The sequence below is a fragment of the Carcharodon carcharias genome, chromosome 2, assembly GCF_017639515.1.
Source record: "Carcharodon carcharias isolate sCarCar2 chromosome 2, sCarCar2.pri, whole genome shotgun sequence".
Lineage (NCBI taxonomy): Eukaryota > Metazoa > Chordata > Chondrichthyes > Lamniformes > Lamnidae > Carcharodon > Carcharodon carcharias.
The window spans coordinates 185,099,198-185,119,261 of NC_054468.1; the positions used below are offsets into that span (position 1 = coordinate 185,099,198).

At 43.1% G+C, this 20,064-nt stretch overlaps 1 protein-coding gene across 2 annotated transcripts in view; it reads left to right on the plus strand.

Moving 5' to 3' along the window:
• The window catches only part of rps6kc1 (ribosomal protein S6 kinase polypeptide 1), a 218,955-nt gene that overhangs the window by 86,756 nt on the left and 112,135 nt on the right, over positions 1 to 20,064 (plus strand). For both annotated transcript variants that reach the window (XM_041174609.1, XM_041174600.1), the window contains exon 8: positions 13,843 to 13,967. In XM_041174609.1, coding sequence (XP_041030543.1) covers positions 13,843 to 13,967 — 125 coding nt within the window. The remainder of the gene's footprint in view (positions 1 to 13,842; positions 13,968 to 20,064) is intronic.

Genomic DNA, 20,064 nt, shown 5'->3' on the forward strand with positions numbered 1-20,064 from the left:
GATCCAAAGTCTGTTCTTCAGATCCCACTGCCAATAGCCTACCTCTTTCTGAGCAACGTGCCAACCTACAAAACTTGAAAAGCAGTCAACGCAAACAGTCTACAATTGAGGGAAAATAAATGTGAATAAAGGTAAATGACCAAGGCCAGTTCCTCAAGGTAACTGAATAAGTTAAACTCTTTTATTAATACACTGAAATTCAGAATTTTTATTGGTGTCTTAGCATCACATTCTACAACTCTGTTTTCCTTGAAAAACTGAAACTCTTTGGCATTATGTATTTATCTACAGAAATAAATAGTTACAATGGGAGTGAACTGGGCCATGATCTTCTTGTAACTTTAAGCTGAAGCAATGGCCCAGTATTACATCAGATGTATCAGAGATTGAAATAAGTTTCAAAGTATATATAGATGGAATTTCTGCAGTGGTGGATTTGAACATTTTGATGAGGGAATAAGCGCCGATGCTTAATTTCTTTCTAAGTGAGTGTAAGGGGCTATATAATCTTAAGAAAACTTGGATTGCCCCTTGATGATTGTACTGAATGCCAAGCCACCCACTCTAGCAGCCAAGTTCCTGTCCCCATGTGGTACTGTACAATACGCTTTCCCCATATGGAGCAATTGGTGATCATTTATTATTATTATTTGCTGCTGTGGTTATCTGGTGTCACCAAAGCGTCACATCAGCTGCCCTGGAAACTCATTCCAGTAAATGAATTTCAATAACGCCATGATTTGCTGATTGGAGAGGAGAGCTGTCTCCAATTAATGTATAATTCCAAGTATTTGGTAATAGTCAAAAGCGGAAAATCTGGGTGCCCTTATCCTACTTTCAGATTCTCAACTCCACAGGAAACTGGGCAGCAGAAGAGAACCAATGTATACTATCATTGCAATGCATTACATTTAGCCAGTTACTTTATCAATGCATACCCTCCCATTTGCTCTTGTGCACTGCCGCTTCAAATTAGAATGCAGTAGACTCCAAGATTTTTGTTCTTTTGACTTATTTTTGCTTAATTCCCCGATCTTTCTCCACCTAAAAACTATGTCAGCTGAGAGCAGGGCCAAGTTTCAAAAGGTTGTAATTGTTCCTGCATATCTATATTTATCATTCTCCCCCCCCCCCGCCTCCGAACCTAATACGTAACTAATAATCAACAGTCTGATTTCAAAACAGAAGATGGAGTGTTGAATTCCCAAAGCTGTCTGCCACACCAGTTCAGTTGATGTTCATCAGCCATCCATTGAATGGCTGGATGAAATAGCACGTTCAAGCTGTGGCTTCATCTGACAAGGAAACAATGGTTTCCTTTTAAGATCCTGGGGGTAGTTTTTGTTCAGAGTTTTATAACACACAGAAACGTACACCATAGAAGGAGGCCATTTGGCCTGTCATACTTTTGCCAGCTCTTTACAAGAGCTATTCAATGTAGTCCCATATCCCAGCTTTATCCCTATACCTCTAAAAATTAATCTTCAAGCAAGTGTCCAATTGTCATGTCAATGCTTAAATAATTAACATGTTTCAAAAACACTCCCAGTTTATAGGTAACACAAACTATGTAATGTAAATTTTTTTGCCAAACCCTTTTTGCAAAACATGCCTGTAAATCTACAGGTGTATGCCATGTGCTCTCTATTGTGCATATTCCCATACTGATTTTATACAACATTACTTTAAAAAAGGAAGGCAGCACAGGAATGTGTTCTCAAGATATTTTCCAGCCATATATAAGAAATTGCACAGTAGATGTTCTGTTAAATAAAAGTTATCCACTTGTCTCTCTATCTCTGCCTCTTTTTCAATGTCTGCTAATATCTAATAAGTCTGCCTATATATATCTACAGACGTATTTTTACATAGTTGTTTGGTAGTACAAAGAATATTACTGAAGAAAGAAGACATGCTATCAAAGTTTTTCATCTTGTACTCCTCAGGATAGCACCCTAACGTCGGATTTGGGGGTACCACAAAGGTGTGCTGGGGAATCCTTCTTGGAGGTTCCCAGGCAAGGGTTTGCATGGCAATTGTCCAGAAGTGCGCACTTCCTCTGGACAATCACACTGCGCTGGGAACCATCCGAAAATGCACTTTAAATTGTAAACTTCGGATGGTTAACACAATAATTATTCAGAAAAGTTAGAAGAATTATAACTTCTGGGTAACTATTGTAAAGACCCAGATCGGATTCTCCCATCCCTGACTAAACCCCCCCAACCCCCCGACAAATACCGGTCCGCCCCACCCCCTCCCAATGTCCAACTCTCCCCACACCACCCCCCCCCGATGTCTGATCCCCACCCGACCTCCGAACATCACCACCACCACCCAAATTCTTTTCACTTGCCTTAAGTATTTACCTGCTCCCAGGCCTGCCAATTTCAATGGGACATTTAAACTTACCGTTTTACGGCAGCTAGTGCAGTTTCAAAAAAAAAAGTAAGGGGACATGTCCTCCTTCAATTCACTGGTACTGGACTTTGGAGACAGCTGCGCTGCCTGGATCTCGCCTGGCCCAAGTTGGAAGGTCAGGCGAGATAGGCATGGAAAAACTTTGTGTAGATAAGTGGGCATGGAGTGACCCTCTGTGGCAATCAGCATCGGACTAAGTTATGGCCTTTTGAGAAATATTTGCTCATTTATATTTTTCACAAATAAAGACATGGGCAGGGTTGTGAAATTCATCCCCATTTAATGTAACTGGAATTTGACTTTACTATTACTGTGAATCAGTGGCCCAAAGTTTCCCCTACATGGCATAAACGCCCTTATGTATAGCCTATCCCACTATGAGCTACATCTTGGAAAATTTATTCATATTTTTACTTAATCTCATTTTAGGGTTCAAATGATAGTGTTCATTGATACAGTTTTGCATCAGAATATCTCAACTGGTTAGTTGGAGGTATCCATTCCTATTTAAATTGGTTCTAAGTGTTTGGCAAGTGAATCAAAAGGTCCATGGGGCCGACAGGAAAGTAGAGGCCATAATCAGATCAGCCATGATCTTATCAAATGGTGGACTCCTGCTCCTAATTCATATGTTCTAATGTCCGTATATAAGCCGGTTAAAATAATTAGGTACTTACACAGATTAGTTTATTGTGAGTCTTGTAATCAAAAATATAAATTTTGCAGATTAGCCCATAAATGATTTCTTGTGCCCAAGTCCAATTTGTCAAGTCAGTGGACACAGTTTATGGATGCAAATCATTCAGTATGTCAGTAATACCCCACATACACAACCCCTAACAACCCAAACACTGTCGGACTTATGTGTGATGTTACCATCATTATGACATCATTTGGAGTATTGACTGGTGAATTTCAGCATTCAAGGGATGTGCAAGGATAGGAGCAGAGCCATAACAAGTGCAAGACGTACAGGGGTAAAAATAGGCAGAGTGAAATGTGCGCAGTATACTTTTGAGTTTGTTACTAGCAGCTAGACTATAAGTGAGCTCAGTAATGTCATGGGAGAGATTTTATGGAGCCCCCAAGAGTGGGAAATGTGGCGTGTGGAGTGACTTAATTAGGTGAGATTTGAAATTTCCTGACAGTGGGTTGAGATGCAGAGATAAAGTCAGTGGTGTGTCAAACATTACAGCAGCCTGTGGTAGATTTGTACTTGTAATACATCTGCATGCTATGCATACTCATTAACGTAAAACTGTCTTCAATAAAGTCCTACTTGGAATAAAATAAGTGGCGCACGAGAATCTCGTGGCAACCAGTTCATGATTGTTTAGAGGTGGTTTTGTGCAGTTGTGTCTAAGGTAAGTGATTGTCCATTTTCATGAACAATGCGATGGGTGTTGAAATGTTAATGGTCAGGTGCAGAGAAGTGCGGTGAAGGGAATGAAGAGTTGTCAGCGGGTGGTGTTCTGGTGCAGGGAGGTGTGGTGGAGGGGAAGGGCCTCACATTTTGGGTGTGGTGGTCTTGTAAGAGGGTGGGGTATTGTGGGCAGGGATTAAAAAATTGATAATTGGCTGAAAGAGCATAGTCAATGCAATCAATGATGGGGTCCTGACTGTCAAATTGAGGGATGCTGGGTGGCGGAGGGAACAGTCACAATCAAAAAGGGAGATTGTATTCAGTATGGGGGCAGGTCCAGAGTCAGGGTTGGGTATTGAAGGTCTTCGGTGGGTCTCAGGAATGGATGAAAGCATTGTGGAGGATAATGGGAAGGTTCAGGGTCAGAATAGGCATTGGGATGGTCATGGGTGTAGGGAGAGAGGTGACATGTGTAGGGAATGGTAATAGGGCCCAGGTAACATGGGGAGGTTCAAGGGTAACAGAGGGGAGAGGAAAGCTTATGTTAGGTGGTTCAAGGGTGATGAGGGCAAGCATGAGGGTGATAGGAAGGGTGGAAGGTACAGAATTGGGTTTCAAAGGTCATGCACCATAATTTTAAAGTCTCTTTTTGAGTGCAGTTTTTCTGAATGTAAGGTCAGTTGGAAGTGGGAGGAGGGTCGTTTTGGGTGGGGAATTAATGTGTACACAACTGGCCAATTAAGGGGGACTCCCAAGTCATTAGTTCAGTGGATGAGAGCCAGGGACGAGCATGCTGTCACATGTATATCTGCCCTCTTCACACAATGCAGTTACTGCCATAACCATGGGTTTCATTCACTTGATATTCCTGTAACCTTGGGAGCAGGAGATGACAATGTGAAGAAGGGGAGTTTTTGCTGTCCAACTGCAGGCAGCATCAGAGGGGGGAGGTAGGTCCAGACGCAGACATCCAGGAGGGCATTGGAGAAGATGAGCACATGCTGCATCAATGCATCCAGAGGACAAGAACAAACTACCTCTAGATGTCAGAGGCAATGCCAGAGACATCTGAGGATGTCTCGGGAAATGGTCACCGAGATATGTTGGATTGTTCATCAAGATGGGCGACCATGTGGTTTTGGTGGAAACCCCATGCCATTGGCTCTCAAGGTTACAGCAGTGCTCATTTTCTATGCCAGCGGTGGCTTTCAGGGTGACATGTGGCATCTCATAAGTTGCCACACAAAGGTGCCCTTTTTCATTGTGGCAATGATTTTATCAACTTCACCACCAACAAAGACAGGCTGCAAGGTCAGCCATATTTGGCACCATTGCTGGGTTTCCTTGAGTGCAAGTTGTCGTTCACTGCACTCATGGTCACTAAAGCTCCCTGGGAACAGCCAGCTGTATTAAAAAATCGTGAAAGGTTTCACTCATTTAACATTCAACTGGTGTGTGAGCAAAATTTATAGCTCATGGAATAACAGGGACAGTAGCAACATGGATATGGAATTGGCTGAGTGATAGGAAACAAAGGGTAGTAGTTAATGCATGTTTTTCGGGCTAGAGGAAGGTTTGAAGTGGAGTTCCCCCGGGGCCAGGGTTGGGACCCTTGTGGGGAGGCAATGGCGTAGTGGTATTGTCACTGGACTAGTAATCCTAAGACCCAGGATAATGCTTTGGGTTCGAATCTTGCCATGGCAGATGATGAAATTTAAATTCAATAAAAATCTGGAATTAAGAGCCCGATGATGACCATGAAACCATTGCCGATTCCTTTATCTATGACATCTTTTGATTATCTGCTCCTATCACTGCTTTCTTGTCCCTACAACCACACCACCGCCACCTTAAACCAGCTTATATTTCACCCCTCTCCTAATATTCACTCAGTTCTGTTGAAGGGTCATGAGGACTCGAAACATCAACTCTTTTCTTCTCCGCCGATGCTGCCAGATCTGCTGAGTTTTTCCAGGTAATTCTGTTTTTGTTTTGGATTTCCAGCATCCGCAGTTTTTTGTTTTTAATCACAGAACAGAGGGACCTGGGTGTATATGTGCATAAGTCATTGAAGGTGGCAGGACAGGTTGGTAAAGCATACGGCATCCTAGGCTTTATTAATAGGAGCATAGAACACAAGAGCAAGGAGGTTATGTTGAATTTGTATAAGTCACTAATTTGGCCTCAGCTGGAGTATTGCGTCCAGTTCTGGGCGCTGCACTTTAGGAGAGGTGTGAAGGCATTGGAGAAAGTGCAGAAAAGATTAATGAGAATGGTTCCAAGGATGAGGAACCTCATTAATGAAGTCAGATTGGAAAAGATGGGACTGTTTTCCTTGGAGAAGCAAAGGCTGAGAGGAGATTTGATAGAGATGTTCAAAATCATTGGAGTCTGGACAGAGTAGATAGGGAGAAACTGTTCCCACTCGTGAGGGCACAGATTTAAAGTAAAAACTTCTTCACGCAGCAAGTGGTTAATGTCTGAGATGCACTGCCTGTGTGTGTGGTAGAGGCAGGTTCCATTCAAAAAGGAATTAGACTGTTATCTGAAAGAGGAATCATCGCCCCTTCATCTAACCTCCATTGCCTCCCTGGTGTGTAGACCTAGCCTTGCCAATCTCCCTTGCCGAGTTAACTCTAATCCTGCGTCCTCTGCCACCTAGAATAAAATGGGGAGTGGAGCTTTGTCTCACGCACAGAGTGCTGGTACCCAGAGCATCTTAGGGGTATGTGGACATCCATGTAACAGCCTGCCTTGTTCAATTATTCAGATCTAGCACCATTGTTCAAGCGCTTTGAATACAACCTCACCTGTCTTGTTTATATACCGACCGGGAGTAAAAGTGGGCCAATATCCTTTAGAGTGCATAGATGGGGGGAGGGGTGGGGGAGAGCTGTGCCTGCATTTTATGCCATATTACACAGAATGATCATCACACAGGTGACAATTCACATGAACATTCAAAAAAGAAGGTACGAAAGGCAACACGTCGCATTCAGGAATAATGTCTGTGTCCCTTTCTCCTCTCTAGCCATCACATTGTGAGAAATGTGAAGGGGAGGGGCCATGATGTTACATCTCATACTATAACAGGCCCCAACAGTTCTCAATTATTATACAAACTATTACAAGTTATATTATGCGTATTTTATCAAATCAAAGACATGGAAAAATCACTGGTGCCACCTTGGCGCACATATATTTTTTCAATGTTATTTTCTTTTACTTTGACTGTCCAGCCCCGATATCAGCAGCTGAGGTGAATGCTGTCTGTTCAGTGTCCTGCTTTGTTGCCTTGGTTGACCATGGTGGGCCTCCTCTGGAGCCATGGGGTCTTGAGAGTTCCAGCCTACAGGGTGTCTCATGCACTGGTGCAGGGGCATCCCCTCGGCCTCACCTGCTGGAGCTGTTGGGGTCAGTGTTGGAGGGGGATAAAGAGGCGATGCCAATCTCAGGGTTATCCTGAGATGTAGGCTCCAGTGCAGCTGACATGAACTCCTATTCCATCTATGTGCATGAAGACACCTCCCTGAAGGGAAGGGGCTCCGGGAGGGGGGAAAGGTGCAGGTACCTCATTCCCCTCTTGCCTAGCCACTGCTGCACTGAGCCCATGGCTTGCGCAATGGAATGCAGGTCAGAGTGTATATAGATCAGATGTTCCACCTGGCTCTCTCTGACAATCACCATTCTCTCCACGGATGAAGCCATGCGCTCAAATGCCTGGGACGTGACAGAAGTTAGGGCGTGCATTGACTCCTCATGCAAAGCTGCGCATAAACCCTGGTATCTCCACCATATTTTCTCCTGGCCCTTGCTGCATGTTCAGCAGGCTTCTTATGGCCACAGCCAGAGAGGCCTGTCATCAGTGTGGGGCTCAGCAGGGGCCTGATCCTCAGCAGTCCTCCGATTTTCAGAAGGCCCAGCTGTCACATCCTCCCTCAGCTCCTGGAACGTTTCTGTGGTGTGCTCACCAGATTGTGCCTCTGAATCTACACGCGAGCCCTCTGTGTACCATGTAACTATGCTGATGGAGGTGTGAGATGAGGTCGATGATGCTGCATCCTCTGGGGCACTGGCTGCTTCATCCCCAAAGAATGGAGTCTTCTGGCTCCTCCCGTGGCTGTGCCCTGGTCCTTGGATGGTGACGACCTGTAGTAGAGAACAAGAAGAATCACATTAAGAATAATTACAGTTTGAGCACTTCACATTTCATCACATCTATCCTCTGTGCCCATTTGCCACCAGCAGAATGGTTGCCTTGTTCTCCTTACACCTTGCTGCTCTGCCTCCTTGCCAGTGATCTTCATTGCTGCCTCCTTGGTGGCTGTTGGGAGCCTTGGGTCGGGAACTCCTTCTATGCGTCTCCTCATCCTGGAATTATGGCTCTGTTTGTGCTCTATGACAAAGTGCAGAGATGGTGACATGTCATGTGGTGCCTTAACCCCCTTAACTACATGCATCCCCATCACACACACACATATGGTCCTCTGATTCACATGTTGCATTCAAGCAGACACAAAAGGCAACTTCCATATGCTTTGCCCTCAATTGCTACGTGGCACTAAAGCTGATCATACATTCACTCTTCTGGCATAGCTGCCCACTTCCACATAAGCATTATTAATGACCACACAAGGGACTCCTATTGAAGATGCGACGCTGGTACTTACCCTTGCAAATCAGAGTAGGTCGTTGACCCATTTTCTGCATTGGGCGCAGGTTTGGTGCATGAGCACACGGTTGCTCACTGCTGCCATCTCCATCCAGAATGCCTTGGTCTAGCAGGAGACCGTCCTGGTGCCACCTTCGGGAATGAACACTACCCCTTCCCCCATCTCCCGATGGCTTAGAGGAGAACATACAGGGAGACATTGCTGAACCGTGGGGCTGGTCTGCTTCGGCAGTCAGACATTTCTGCAAAGAATGTGGCACACTCAATTAGTGGATTGTCCTGGCAGCAATGCACAGGCTCCTTGTTTGGACAGGAGGCTTTTTAATAGGCTGCCCATTGATGCAGCATTGTCAGCTGATGGTGGATTTCACCAATGAAAACTTTCCCCCACCACCAAATTGCATGTATTTTGTCCTGCACTGGCACTTAGAATTTTAATTACACTCACATGGGGAACAGCAAAAAAGAAAGTGGATGTTGTGAATAGTTCCAGTTATGACGTCGGGAATGGCATGCTGGTGATAAAATCCTGGCCCGTATATCAGTAATACGAGCAAGAGATAAGCCCAGGGCGAGGTTGGAAAGTTGGTGTAGGGGATACTAACACTTTATTTTTATGATAATCACGTTTTGATAAACGCCCAGTGATTTATATCATAGTCATTTGATGTAGGTGTCACCGTGCATTTTTCCCTTTGTTATTCCTCCTGAGCTGTGTACATTCTTTGTTGAAGAATGTAGAATGGTGGTGCAGAAATGCATGAAAGCAGCTGGTGAAGAATTGGGTGTATAATTGTTCCAAAAATGCCATGACTTTACAAAGTTCTGTAAACTGGTGATTGTTTTAGAGATTGGATATATTTTCACAATGTTATGTGACTAAAAATTAAACTCTATATATTGTATAATAAAGTAGAATATTCTGTTTTTGCCCATCCCTCCACCCATAAAACTGTCACCAGGCCAAAATTCTGGAACTCACTTTCTAACAACACCGTGGGTGTACCGATACCACATGGACTGCAGCGGTTCAAGAAGGCAGCTCACCACCACCTTCTCAAGGGCAACTAGGGATGGGCAATAAATGCTGGCCCAGCCAGCGAAGCCCACATCCCATGAATGAATAAAAAAAAAAACACCACTTGTGAAATTGGTCTTAATGAATGGCTAAATATTCTGTTGGGATTAAGGAGCAGATGTGGGAGTTGATTTTCTCTTGGTTCCTGGCCACCTTTCAGGAGAAAGGAAATTAGAGACTCAATTTGCCTTGTTTTGCTCGGAAGATTTCTGGCATTTCCCTGAAGGAGCATTTAAATGAGGGAGTGGTGCCTCCTGTCTTATTTTCCTGCTTCACTGCTGGGACAGCACTCAGGTGCCCAAAAGGCATGAGCCTTGACCAAGTGCACAGGCCCACTCAGATAAAAGAACCTGAGCAGAACTTGACCGCTAACTGTTAAAGCCAGGAGGTGAATGTTTTTTTCAATGCCAAAAGGGTGAGGATTGAGGCCCAAAGCCCTTTGTCTTCTTTTGTCGGACAGTCCATTATCAGCGGCCGTTATTTTTTTGCAGGCCTCTTGCTTCCAGGTTCGATGCTCTTCAGTGGGGCATGCATTAATTAAATTGAATCTGGCAGAATGTCCTGACACGGCTAGTACCCAAGCAGAGGTTGAGGAGGAGTAAAATCAGCTACATGATCTTCATGGGTGAAAATGAAAATTTGAATGCCGCTTACTTGTTGGGAGCCTTGAGGATCGTTCAAGTTAAAAAGACATAATTTGGCAAGAACAACGGTACATTTTTGTGACACAAGCACAATATCATGTAAAGTAAATTCAATTTTATATATTGTACAATAGAGTACTTTGGTCCTGCAAACCTTGAAGTCATCAACCTTTTAGTCAAAATGTTCAATATGTTCTGTTCAGGTGGGTTAGGCTACAATTTTAACTTTTTAACTTGGTTAACTTAGTTTTTGTTAGTGTCATATAATATTTAAGAAACTCTTAGTTAAATTGTTTCTATTTTATGTAAATTCGATAATTTTTGCTATTATTGGAATGCCAGTCTCAGTCTGGTATCATTTGATATTTACATGTGATGTCACATCCGAGATTTTGTTTGTTTTTCGTTCATGGGATGTGGACTTCGCTGGCTGGGCCAGCATTTATTGCCCATCCCTAATTGCCCTTGAGAAGGTGGTGGTGATCTGCCTTCTTGAACCCCTGAAGTCCATGTGTTGTATGTACACCCACAATGCTGTCAGGAAGGGAGTTCCAGAATTTTGACCCAGGGACAGTGAAGGAATGGCAATATATTTCCAAGCCAGGATGGTGAGTGGTTTGGAGGGGAGCTTGCAGGTGGTGGTGTTCCCATGTGTCTGGGTGGTAGTGGTTGGGGGTTCGGAAGGTGCTGCCTAAGGAGTTTCGGTGCGTTCCGGCAGTGCATATTGTAGATGTTACACACTGCTGCCACTGTGTGTCAGTGGTGGAGGGAGTGAATGTTTGTGGATGGGGTGCCAATCAAGCGGGCTGCTTTGTGCTGGATGGTGTCCATCTTCTTGAGTGTTGTAGGAGCTGCACTCCTCCAGGCAAGTGGAGAGTATTCCATCACACTCCTGACTTATACCTAGTGAATGGTAGTCAGGCTTTGATGAGTCAGGAGGCGAATTATTTGTCACAGGTTCCCTAGCCTCTGATCTGCTCTTGTAGTCACAGTATTTATATGGCTAGTCCAGTTCAGTTTCTGGTCAATGGTAACCCCCAGGATGTTGATAGTGGGGGGATTCAGTGATGGTAATGCCATTGAATGTCAAGGGGTGATGGTTAGATTCTCTCTTGTTGGAAATGGTCATTGCCTGGCACTTGTGTGGAGTGAATGTTACTTGCCACTTGTCAGACCAGGCCTGGATATTGTCCAGGTCTTGCTGCATTTGGACATGGACTGCTTCAGTATCTGACGAGTCAGGAATCGTGCTGAACATTGTGCAATCATCAGCGAACATCCCCACTCCTGACCTTATGCTGAAAGGAAGGTCATTGATAAAGCAGCTGAAGATGGTTGGGCCTAGGACACTACCCTGAGGAACTCCTGCAGAGATGTCCTGGAATTGAGTTGATTGACCTCCACCAACCATCTTCCTTTGTGCTAGGTATGACTCCAACTAGTGGAGAGTTTTCCCTTGATTCCCATTGACTGCTGTTTTGCTAGGGCTCCTTGATGCCACACTTGGTCAGATGCTGCCTTCATGTCAAGAGCAGTCACTCTTACCTCACCTCTGGAACTCAGCTCCTTTGTCCATGTTTGAACCAAGTGACCCTGGTGAAACCCATACTGAGCATCAGTGATTAGGTTGATCCCCTGGCTTGGTGTTAATGGCAGATTGTGGGGAATCAGGGCTATAAACTTACAGATTGTGGTTGAGTACAATTCTGCTGAAGCTGATGGCTTGTAGCACCTCGTGGTTGCCTAGTCTTGATTTGCAAGACCTGATTGAATTCTACCCCCATTTAGCAAGGTGGTAGTGCCACACAACACTGAATCACAGAATTGTCAGAGAGCAGAAGAGACCATTTGGCACATTGTGTTTGTGGCTCTCTGAAAGAGCAATCACCGACTGCACATTTTTCCTTTTCAAATACGGGTCTAATTCCCTGTTGAATGCCTTAATTGAACTTGCCTCCACCACACTCTCAGACAGTGCATTCCAGATCATTAACCATTCGATGCTCAAAAAAGTTTTGCCTCGTGTCGCTTTTGCTTTTTTTGCAAAGTTCTTTAAATCTCTGCTCTCTCGTTCTCGATCCTTTCATGAGTAGGAACAGTTTCTCCCTATCTACTCTGTCCAGACCCCTCATGACCTTGAGTACCTCTATCAGATTTCCTCTTGGCCATCTCTTCTCCAAGGGAAACGGTCCTAACTTTTCCAATTTATCTTCGTAACCAAAGTTCCTCATCCCTGATACTATCGTGAATAACATGATGGAGGGTATTCTCAGTGTGAATTTGAATGAACATAGGGAAACCTCAAGTTGATATATAACCTGATTACGTAGCCTTAATTAGGATGCATTTATCACAGTAGTGAATGGGGAACAGAAAGGAGACAATGGGGACAGTTGTGGTATAAGGCCTGTTGTGGTATAAAGTTGACCCAGGTAGGTGGAGTCAGTGGGGAGCATCAGTGATGTCCATATTCGGATACAGGAGTCAGCAATTAAAGCTAGCAGGTAGTGGATTCAAGTCCCACTATAGGACTTGAGCCCAAAAACCAAAGCTGACACTCCAGTGCAGTGATGAGGGAGTGCTGCACTGTCAGAGGTGTCGTTTTTCAGATGGGACGTTAAATTGAGGCCCTGTCTGCCCTCCCGGGCAGATGTAAAATATCTCATAGCACTATTTTGAAGAAGAGCGGGGGAGTTACCCATAGTGGTGTGACCAATAGCTTTGTCTCAGTTAAAATCTCAAAATCAGATTATCTCGTCATTATCACATTCCTGTGTGCAAATTGTATGCCATATTTTCTATATTACATCAAAAAAAAACATAATTGGCTGTAAAGTGATTTGAGACGTCCGGTGGTAATGAAAGCTGCTAAAAAATGCAAGCTTTTCTTTTCTTAATTTTTGGGTTCACACCTATAATGGAAACAACCTATATAAACTTGGTACACTATAATTGCACTCTCCTGCCAGCAAAGAACCTAATTACAGCAGTGCAATTTTGTATAAAAAGTGTGTGCTTATGAAAGATCTCTTTGTCTCTCGCACGTGCTTACATTCACTGTAGATTTACTGTTATCAGACAACAGTTTACAGTCACCAGGACATTTCTTTTGCAGTACATACTGTAAAATTGATTTGTACATAAATTTGAAGTCATTTAATGTATTGCCTATCGTACATTATATATTGACTTTGTTTCAAAAAGTGCTCCACAGAGGTATTAGGCAGGAAAGAATGAATTGTGTCTATTGCCTTTTGATAAGTGCATATTAGAATGGTTTGAAATATTTAGTCACAGGAGAAACAGTTGACATCGATAGCAGTTGAGAACATAATTAAAAAGAGGCAGTGTACCATAAAGAAAGTTCTACTCCAATGATTGACAGATTAAATCTTTGTATTTTGCATTAATAAACCTAAATACTGTAGCCAATATGTGGTGATGTGGCCAAAAAGTATATTGTTTTCACAGATGGTAATTACTTGTGCCATTTGTGACATTAGCTTCAATTTGAAAACTGACTACCATATAATACAGTGTATAAGCCACTCCACTAATTTACAGTGGCTGTGTTAATTTTCAAACTCTTCCAGACAGAGTGCGATATAAGTTGTAACTCTCACTGTATATGTAAGTGTTCCTAACCCTTCATCTTTGTTTCTAGGCGAACCAAGCCCCAGTCGTCGAGAAGCAGTGAAAAGGAAGACTGCAGAGTATTTGATACGTGCAGAACAGATTTCTACTCAGTATCTCAGGACATCCATGGAAAATGGATCAATTCATTCAATGGTATGCCCGCACTTTCATTGTGTTTGGGAATAGTGTCAAAATATATAGATAAAATGAATTTTTAAAGTCCATGAAAATCTATTCAACTTCTGGCCAAGGTAATTTTCTTTCTGCAGGAGTGTGCCCAGTGATTTTTTTTTTTTTGTAAACAACTTGGAGAGTACAGTTTACGTAGATGAAATGAAGCTTAAGATATAAATTGTTAACTATCAAAACTAAGTGATGTCTATTTTTCAAACTTCAATTTCTCCATGTTTTCAGTTCTTTTCCCAGAATCTTTCTCAGGTCATCAGGCCTGCTCCATCCCATTTTTATTGGCCGAGTGGCAGGCGGGCGACCTGTTCCTATGTCTTTGCCAACACTGTTCTGTAGCTTGCTGTTGGGAAGGTGCCTGGGTAATTTGCCCACTGAGATTAAGCGCCAAACTGCCATTTGCAGAATTTGCCATTTTATAATTAGTGATTCTGTGCTGCCAGTTTCCCATTATTATTTAGCATTTTAAATCCATTAAAAATATAATCCTATAGTGGAATGTAGTGAAAGTCATGATTGAACAAGCTGAACTGTAAGGTAAAAGAAATATTTTATAGACCAAGTGCGAAAGAACTTTGGGTTAGCTTCAAGGTATTATGATATGTAGACACAGGTATTTAATTAAGTCTTCAGTTGAAGGCTTCTACAAACCTTAGATCTTATATATTTTAGAAGTACCTTGTGAGAACAGATTCTGAAATTTAATTTTAATCTCTTTTGAGAGGATGGAAAAAAAATATTTATTGGAATGAACAGTGTGTTCCTTATGGAGTGCACCTAATCCTACAGTATCATGTTAAAGGATAATCTGAGTTTCATTCCCAATTTTATCAGGAGATGGCGTCAAGGATCATTTCATACAAGGAAACACATTTTTCTCCTAACTACTGCTCAGATTTGAGAGATTTTAATGCAAAAATACCTCTGGAAAACTTCCTTTCATGATTATAAAAAAATTATGCAATATCCTGAAAATTCAAATTGATAGCAATAAATTTGTTCATATTTTCAAAATACAATTTATAAATATTTGCTTTAATCAACACCACTAAAACAGATAATCTTGTGATTATCACATTCCTGTTTTTGGGAGCTAGCTGTGCACAAGGTCAGCTGCTTTATTTCCTGCAACAGTGACTACATTTCAAAATACCTCATTGGCTGTGAAGGGCTTTGGGATGTCATGAGAACAATAAAATGCAAGTCTTTCTTTTTCAAGTTGCTTCCAGTAATTCAATAATTGTTGGATTGCTATTAGTTTCCAATTATTGTTTGATTTAACGTTCAAATACCAAACACAGTGCTTCATTCGCCTCTCAAATATGTGCCCATTTTTCCCAGAGCTCCCTATTTGAATCTTTCCAATTAGGTTCCTGCTCCTGACACAGTACCGACATGGCTCTTACCACAGCTACAAATGACACCCAGTCTGATTGTGACAAAGGCAAACTATCTCACCTCGTCCTTCTCGACCTGACTGCAACCTGTGAGAATGTTGATTGCACCGTCCTCTTCCAACATCTCTCCATCATCATCCAGCTGAGTGGGACTGCACTCACCTGATTCCATTATTAACTTATCTATCTAATGCCTTCTTGCAATGCCTTCTCTTCATGCACAGGTCTATCCTTGGCCCTCTCCTATTTCTCATCCTTGCCGACTTCATCCAAAAACAGGTTGGTTTGCACATGTGTGGTGATGACACTCAGCTCTATCTCACCACCTCCTCTCTTGACCCCTCCACTGTCATAAGTTGTTAGACTGCTTGTCCAACATCCAGTATTGGATGACCAGAAATTTTCTCCAATTAAATATTGGGAAGGCAGAAGCCATTGTCTTTGGCCCCTGCTACAATCTTAGCTCCCTCACCACTGATTCCATGCCTCTCCCTGGCAACTGACTGAGTCCGAACCAGACCATTCACAACCTTGGTGTCATATTTGATCCTGAGATAAGTCATTAGCCATATATCCTCACCGTCAGTAACACCACCTATTTTGACCTCTGTAAGATTGCCCATCTCTGCCCCTGCCTAAGCTCTTCAGCTGCTGAAACCTTCATCCATGCCTTTGTTATCTGCAGACTTGACTATTCTAACGCACTCCTGATCAGCCTTCTCATATTCTGCCCTCCGTAAACTTTTGAGGTCATACAAAACTTTGCTTCCCATGTCCTAACTCACCAAAATACATCATCCCTGTGCTTGCTGACCAATACTGACTGTTGTTAAACAACATCTCTGTTACAATCTGGTTAGGGACCAATAACTTGTTATTTAAAGTAAAGTTTGTAACCCAAGTTACCCACTAAGAGAATAAAGCCACAAGATTCCATGGTTTTAAACAAACAAAATAAACTTTACTATACAATCTACAATATCAATCCTATACACCAACATTCTTGGGGAGGAGAAGGCTGAGAGGAGACTTGATAGAAGTTTTCAAAATCATGAGGGGTCTGGGCAGAGTAGATAGGGAGAAGCTGTTCCCACTCGTAAAAGGAACAAGAGCGAGAGGGCACAGATTTAAAGTGATTTGCAAAAAAAAGCAAATGTGACGTTAGAAAAAGCTTTTTAACACGATGAGTGGTTTGGATCTGAGATGCACTGCCTGGAAGTGCGGTGGAGGCAGGTTCAATCGAGGCATTCAAGAGGGCATTAGATGATTATTTGAATAGAAACAATGTGCAGGGGTATGGGAGAAAGGCAGGGCAATGATACTAGGTCATAATGCTCATTTGGACAGCTGGTGTAGACACAATGGGCCGAATGGCCTCCTTCTGTGTCGTTAAGGTTCTGTGAATTAACATGAGGTAAATATCAAATAACAGGCAAACTGTGATTGAACACATCACGTTGCGCACTAAATGGTAGATGCAACCAGGATAGTTCCCACAGATTTCATAGCAGCGCAACCAGATGTCAGTGACCATTGTAAGTCATGGTATCTTGTTAAAACCCTCTCCCTCATGAGGGATTTCAGCCCTTCACTTTTGAAGATCTAGCCTCTGAATTCCGTCAAAAGTTGCTCTGACTCGGACAGCCTCAACAGCTGCTCATCTAATGACCAGGTCTCTCCTCCTGAGATTGCATTCCACAGGATTCACAAAGCTGCACTCCTGCTCCTTATTACTGACAAACTTTCACCTTTTTCACAGACCACTACTTCACTAAGCTGGCACTGCCCCTGGGTTTCTTAGCACTTCAGTCTCCTGGCTGCATTGAGCTATAAATGGTTCCCAGGGCTTCTCTGAACCCTAGCTGTCCCCAGCATGGAACCATGACCTTCTCCCACCTTCTCAGCTCACCAGGACTTCTCCTGAGCCCTCAATGCACCGAACAGTTCACAAGGTCCAAACCGCAACTTTCAGCTACACTGAATGGCTCCAAGGGCATCTCTGAGCCCTAACTGCCTGGAGCTTGCTAACAGCAGATTTCCATTTCGAGCCTCTTCCCCTGCTGCAGAACACTCAGCTCAATTGAAACCAGTGCACCTTCTTAAGATCCACCATCTTCATGATGATGTTATCCTTTCAGGGTTCACTATATGCTTTAAAACTAATTTAGCTCTAACTCACGAAACAAAACATCTCTCTGGACTGCACTTCTTTGCAAGCAGTGCATCATGTCTCCAGTTCTCCAGCTAAGTAAGCCCACCTGCTGTTTTATGACTCCCTCATTCTGACTTCATTAAACAAACATGAGTAACCTTCTGAACTGTCATTTTCTTTTAGGTGTTCTGACAATCCCTAAAGCCCAGCATTTTGCTTACCTTACCTTCGCAACAATAATCCTCCCAGAACTGAACAATACCTCTAAAATATCAACATGAACTAGATATTCGTCACATCATGATTGTAAAATTCTCATGCTTGTTTTCTCAGCAATTTGTGGCCTTGCCCACTCCCTATCTCTGTAATCTCCTCTAGCCCTACAACCCTCTCTGATATCTACCCTTCTTTAATTGTGGCCTCTTGAGAATTCTCAATTTTAATCACTTTACCAGTGGTGGTCATGCTGTCTGTTATGTAGCCTCTAAGCTCAGGAATTTCCTCTCTAAATCTCTCCACCTCTTTACCTCACTTTCCCTTTTTAAGACACTCTTAGAAACCAACCTCTTTGATCAAACTTTTAGTCATGTGCCCAAATATCTCCTTATGTGGCTTTGTGTCATATTTTGTTTTATCATGCCTCTGTGAAGCTTTGGGATGTTTTATTACATTATAGTTGCTGCAAAAATACAAGCTGCTGGTTTTAAAAAAAATCTTTACGAACAGAGATTAAGCATACTCACATATATTGTTCTGTGAACTGTTACTAAAGCTAAGCTTTTGGTAACCTCCTAACCCCTTCCTTCATAGATTGTTTCCAGTTGACATTGTTCCTGTGCTGGAAGCACCATGATCTTTTTATTTTTGCTTTTAACTTATTTTCTCCATTCCTCCATGGGATGTGGGTGTTGCTGGCAAGGCCAGCATTTGTTGCCTACCCCTAATTGCCCTTAAACTGAATGGCATGCTAGGCCATTAAGAGTTAACCACATTGCTGTGGGTCTGGAGTTGCAAGTAGGCCAGACAGGTAAGGATGGCAGATTTCCTTCTCTAAAGGGACATTAGTGAACCAAATGGGTTTTTATGACAGTCAATGATAGTTTCATGGTCACTATTACTGAGGCTAGCTCTATATTCCAGATTTATTAACTGAATTCAAATTCCACCAGCTGCCATGGTCTAGTTCAGTGACACTACCACTACGCCGGGTCTCCCCTATGTTGAAGGTGCTATATAAATGGAAATTGTTTTGTTTGTTTCTAAATACATCTACTAGAGTATTATTGTTTTAAAAGTATGTAGCTCTGCTAATGGCTTTGGAGGTTTATCCAATGAATAGCTAAGCTGTGCAAACCAGGGAAATCCCAGCTTCTGCCTGTGATATGTGTGATTCTTACTGTTGTCTGATAGTTAGGAGTATCAATAGGTGTGTAGAATTCATTTCTACAATTCTAATTGATGCCCAGGCCAGAATGAGCTGACTTACCTAGACTTAGTTCCTCCAGAACCAATCGGCACAATGGGCAGCAAGATTCTGCCACAGGTCCTGGACCATCACAATTTATTTCGCACCAGCCCAGGTGGTGTACTGCTCTTGAAGGCCCTCCTTAAATGCCTTTTTCTAGGTCTTCTTTTGCCGGTCCCATCTTGTTCTTCTGCCTGGTGGTGTCCACTCTATTACCACTCTGGTGGGGCTTACGTCCAGGAGGCGAAATATGTGTCCTACCAGCCTCAGTTGTCTCACCATCAGGATATCCCGCAGCTGTCTCTTACCAGTCGTCTGAGCACTTTACGTCGGTGATGCTGTCTATGTGATGCCCCAGGATCTTAGGTAGGCAGCACTGGTGAAAGACTTTCAACTTATGTGACACCTTTGCTGTTGTTCTCTTTCATGTCTTGCTGGCATAGATTGTGATTGGTACTGCTATGGACATGTAGGGTTGCAGCTTCAGGGCTGTATCGATGGTGTTGGATGCCAAAACCGTGTGGAAACCCTGGAAGACCAAAGCTGCTTTGATGATTCTTGTGGGGACATCAATCTCTACATTGCCCTCTCTGGCGATATTGCCTTCTAGATAGAGAAAGTGGTCAGCATCCTTGTTGTTGCCTGATGGTGATGGGAGAGAACCTTGTTGATGTCCAGCCATCACTGTCTTGGTTTTGTCGCAGCTTATGCATAGACCATCCTTTGCATCGCTACTTTCAAGACTGATGTTCATGTCTTGGAGCACGTAGGGCAATGTTGTCTGTGAGATCCAGGTCTGTGAATTGTTGGTGTTGCCACGTGATGCCAAAGTCACACAGGATGAGTTGAACCATATTGAATTGAAATTGTAATTAGCCATAGTCCATGAGGGACCATAGACATCTTTCTCTGAGAGAGAGAGAAAGAGACAGGTGGTTATATAGCTTGAGGGGCACCACCCTGCATCAAGCTTGGGGCATGGCAAGGAGGCAGGCCTTCATGAACTATCACAACCTGTATGGAGATTGAATCTGTGCCATTGTGCCACCA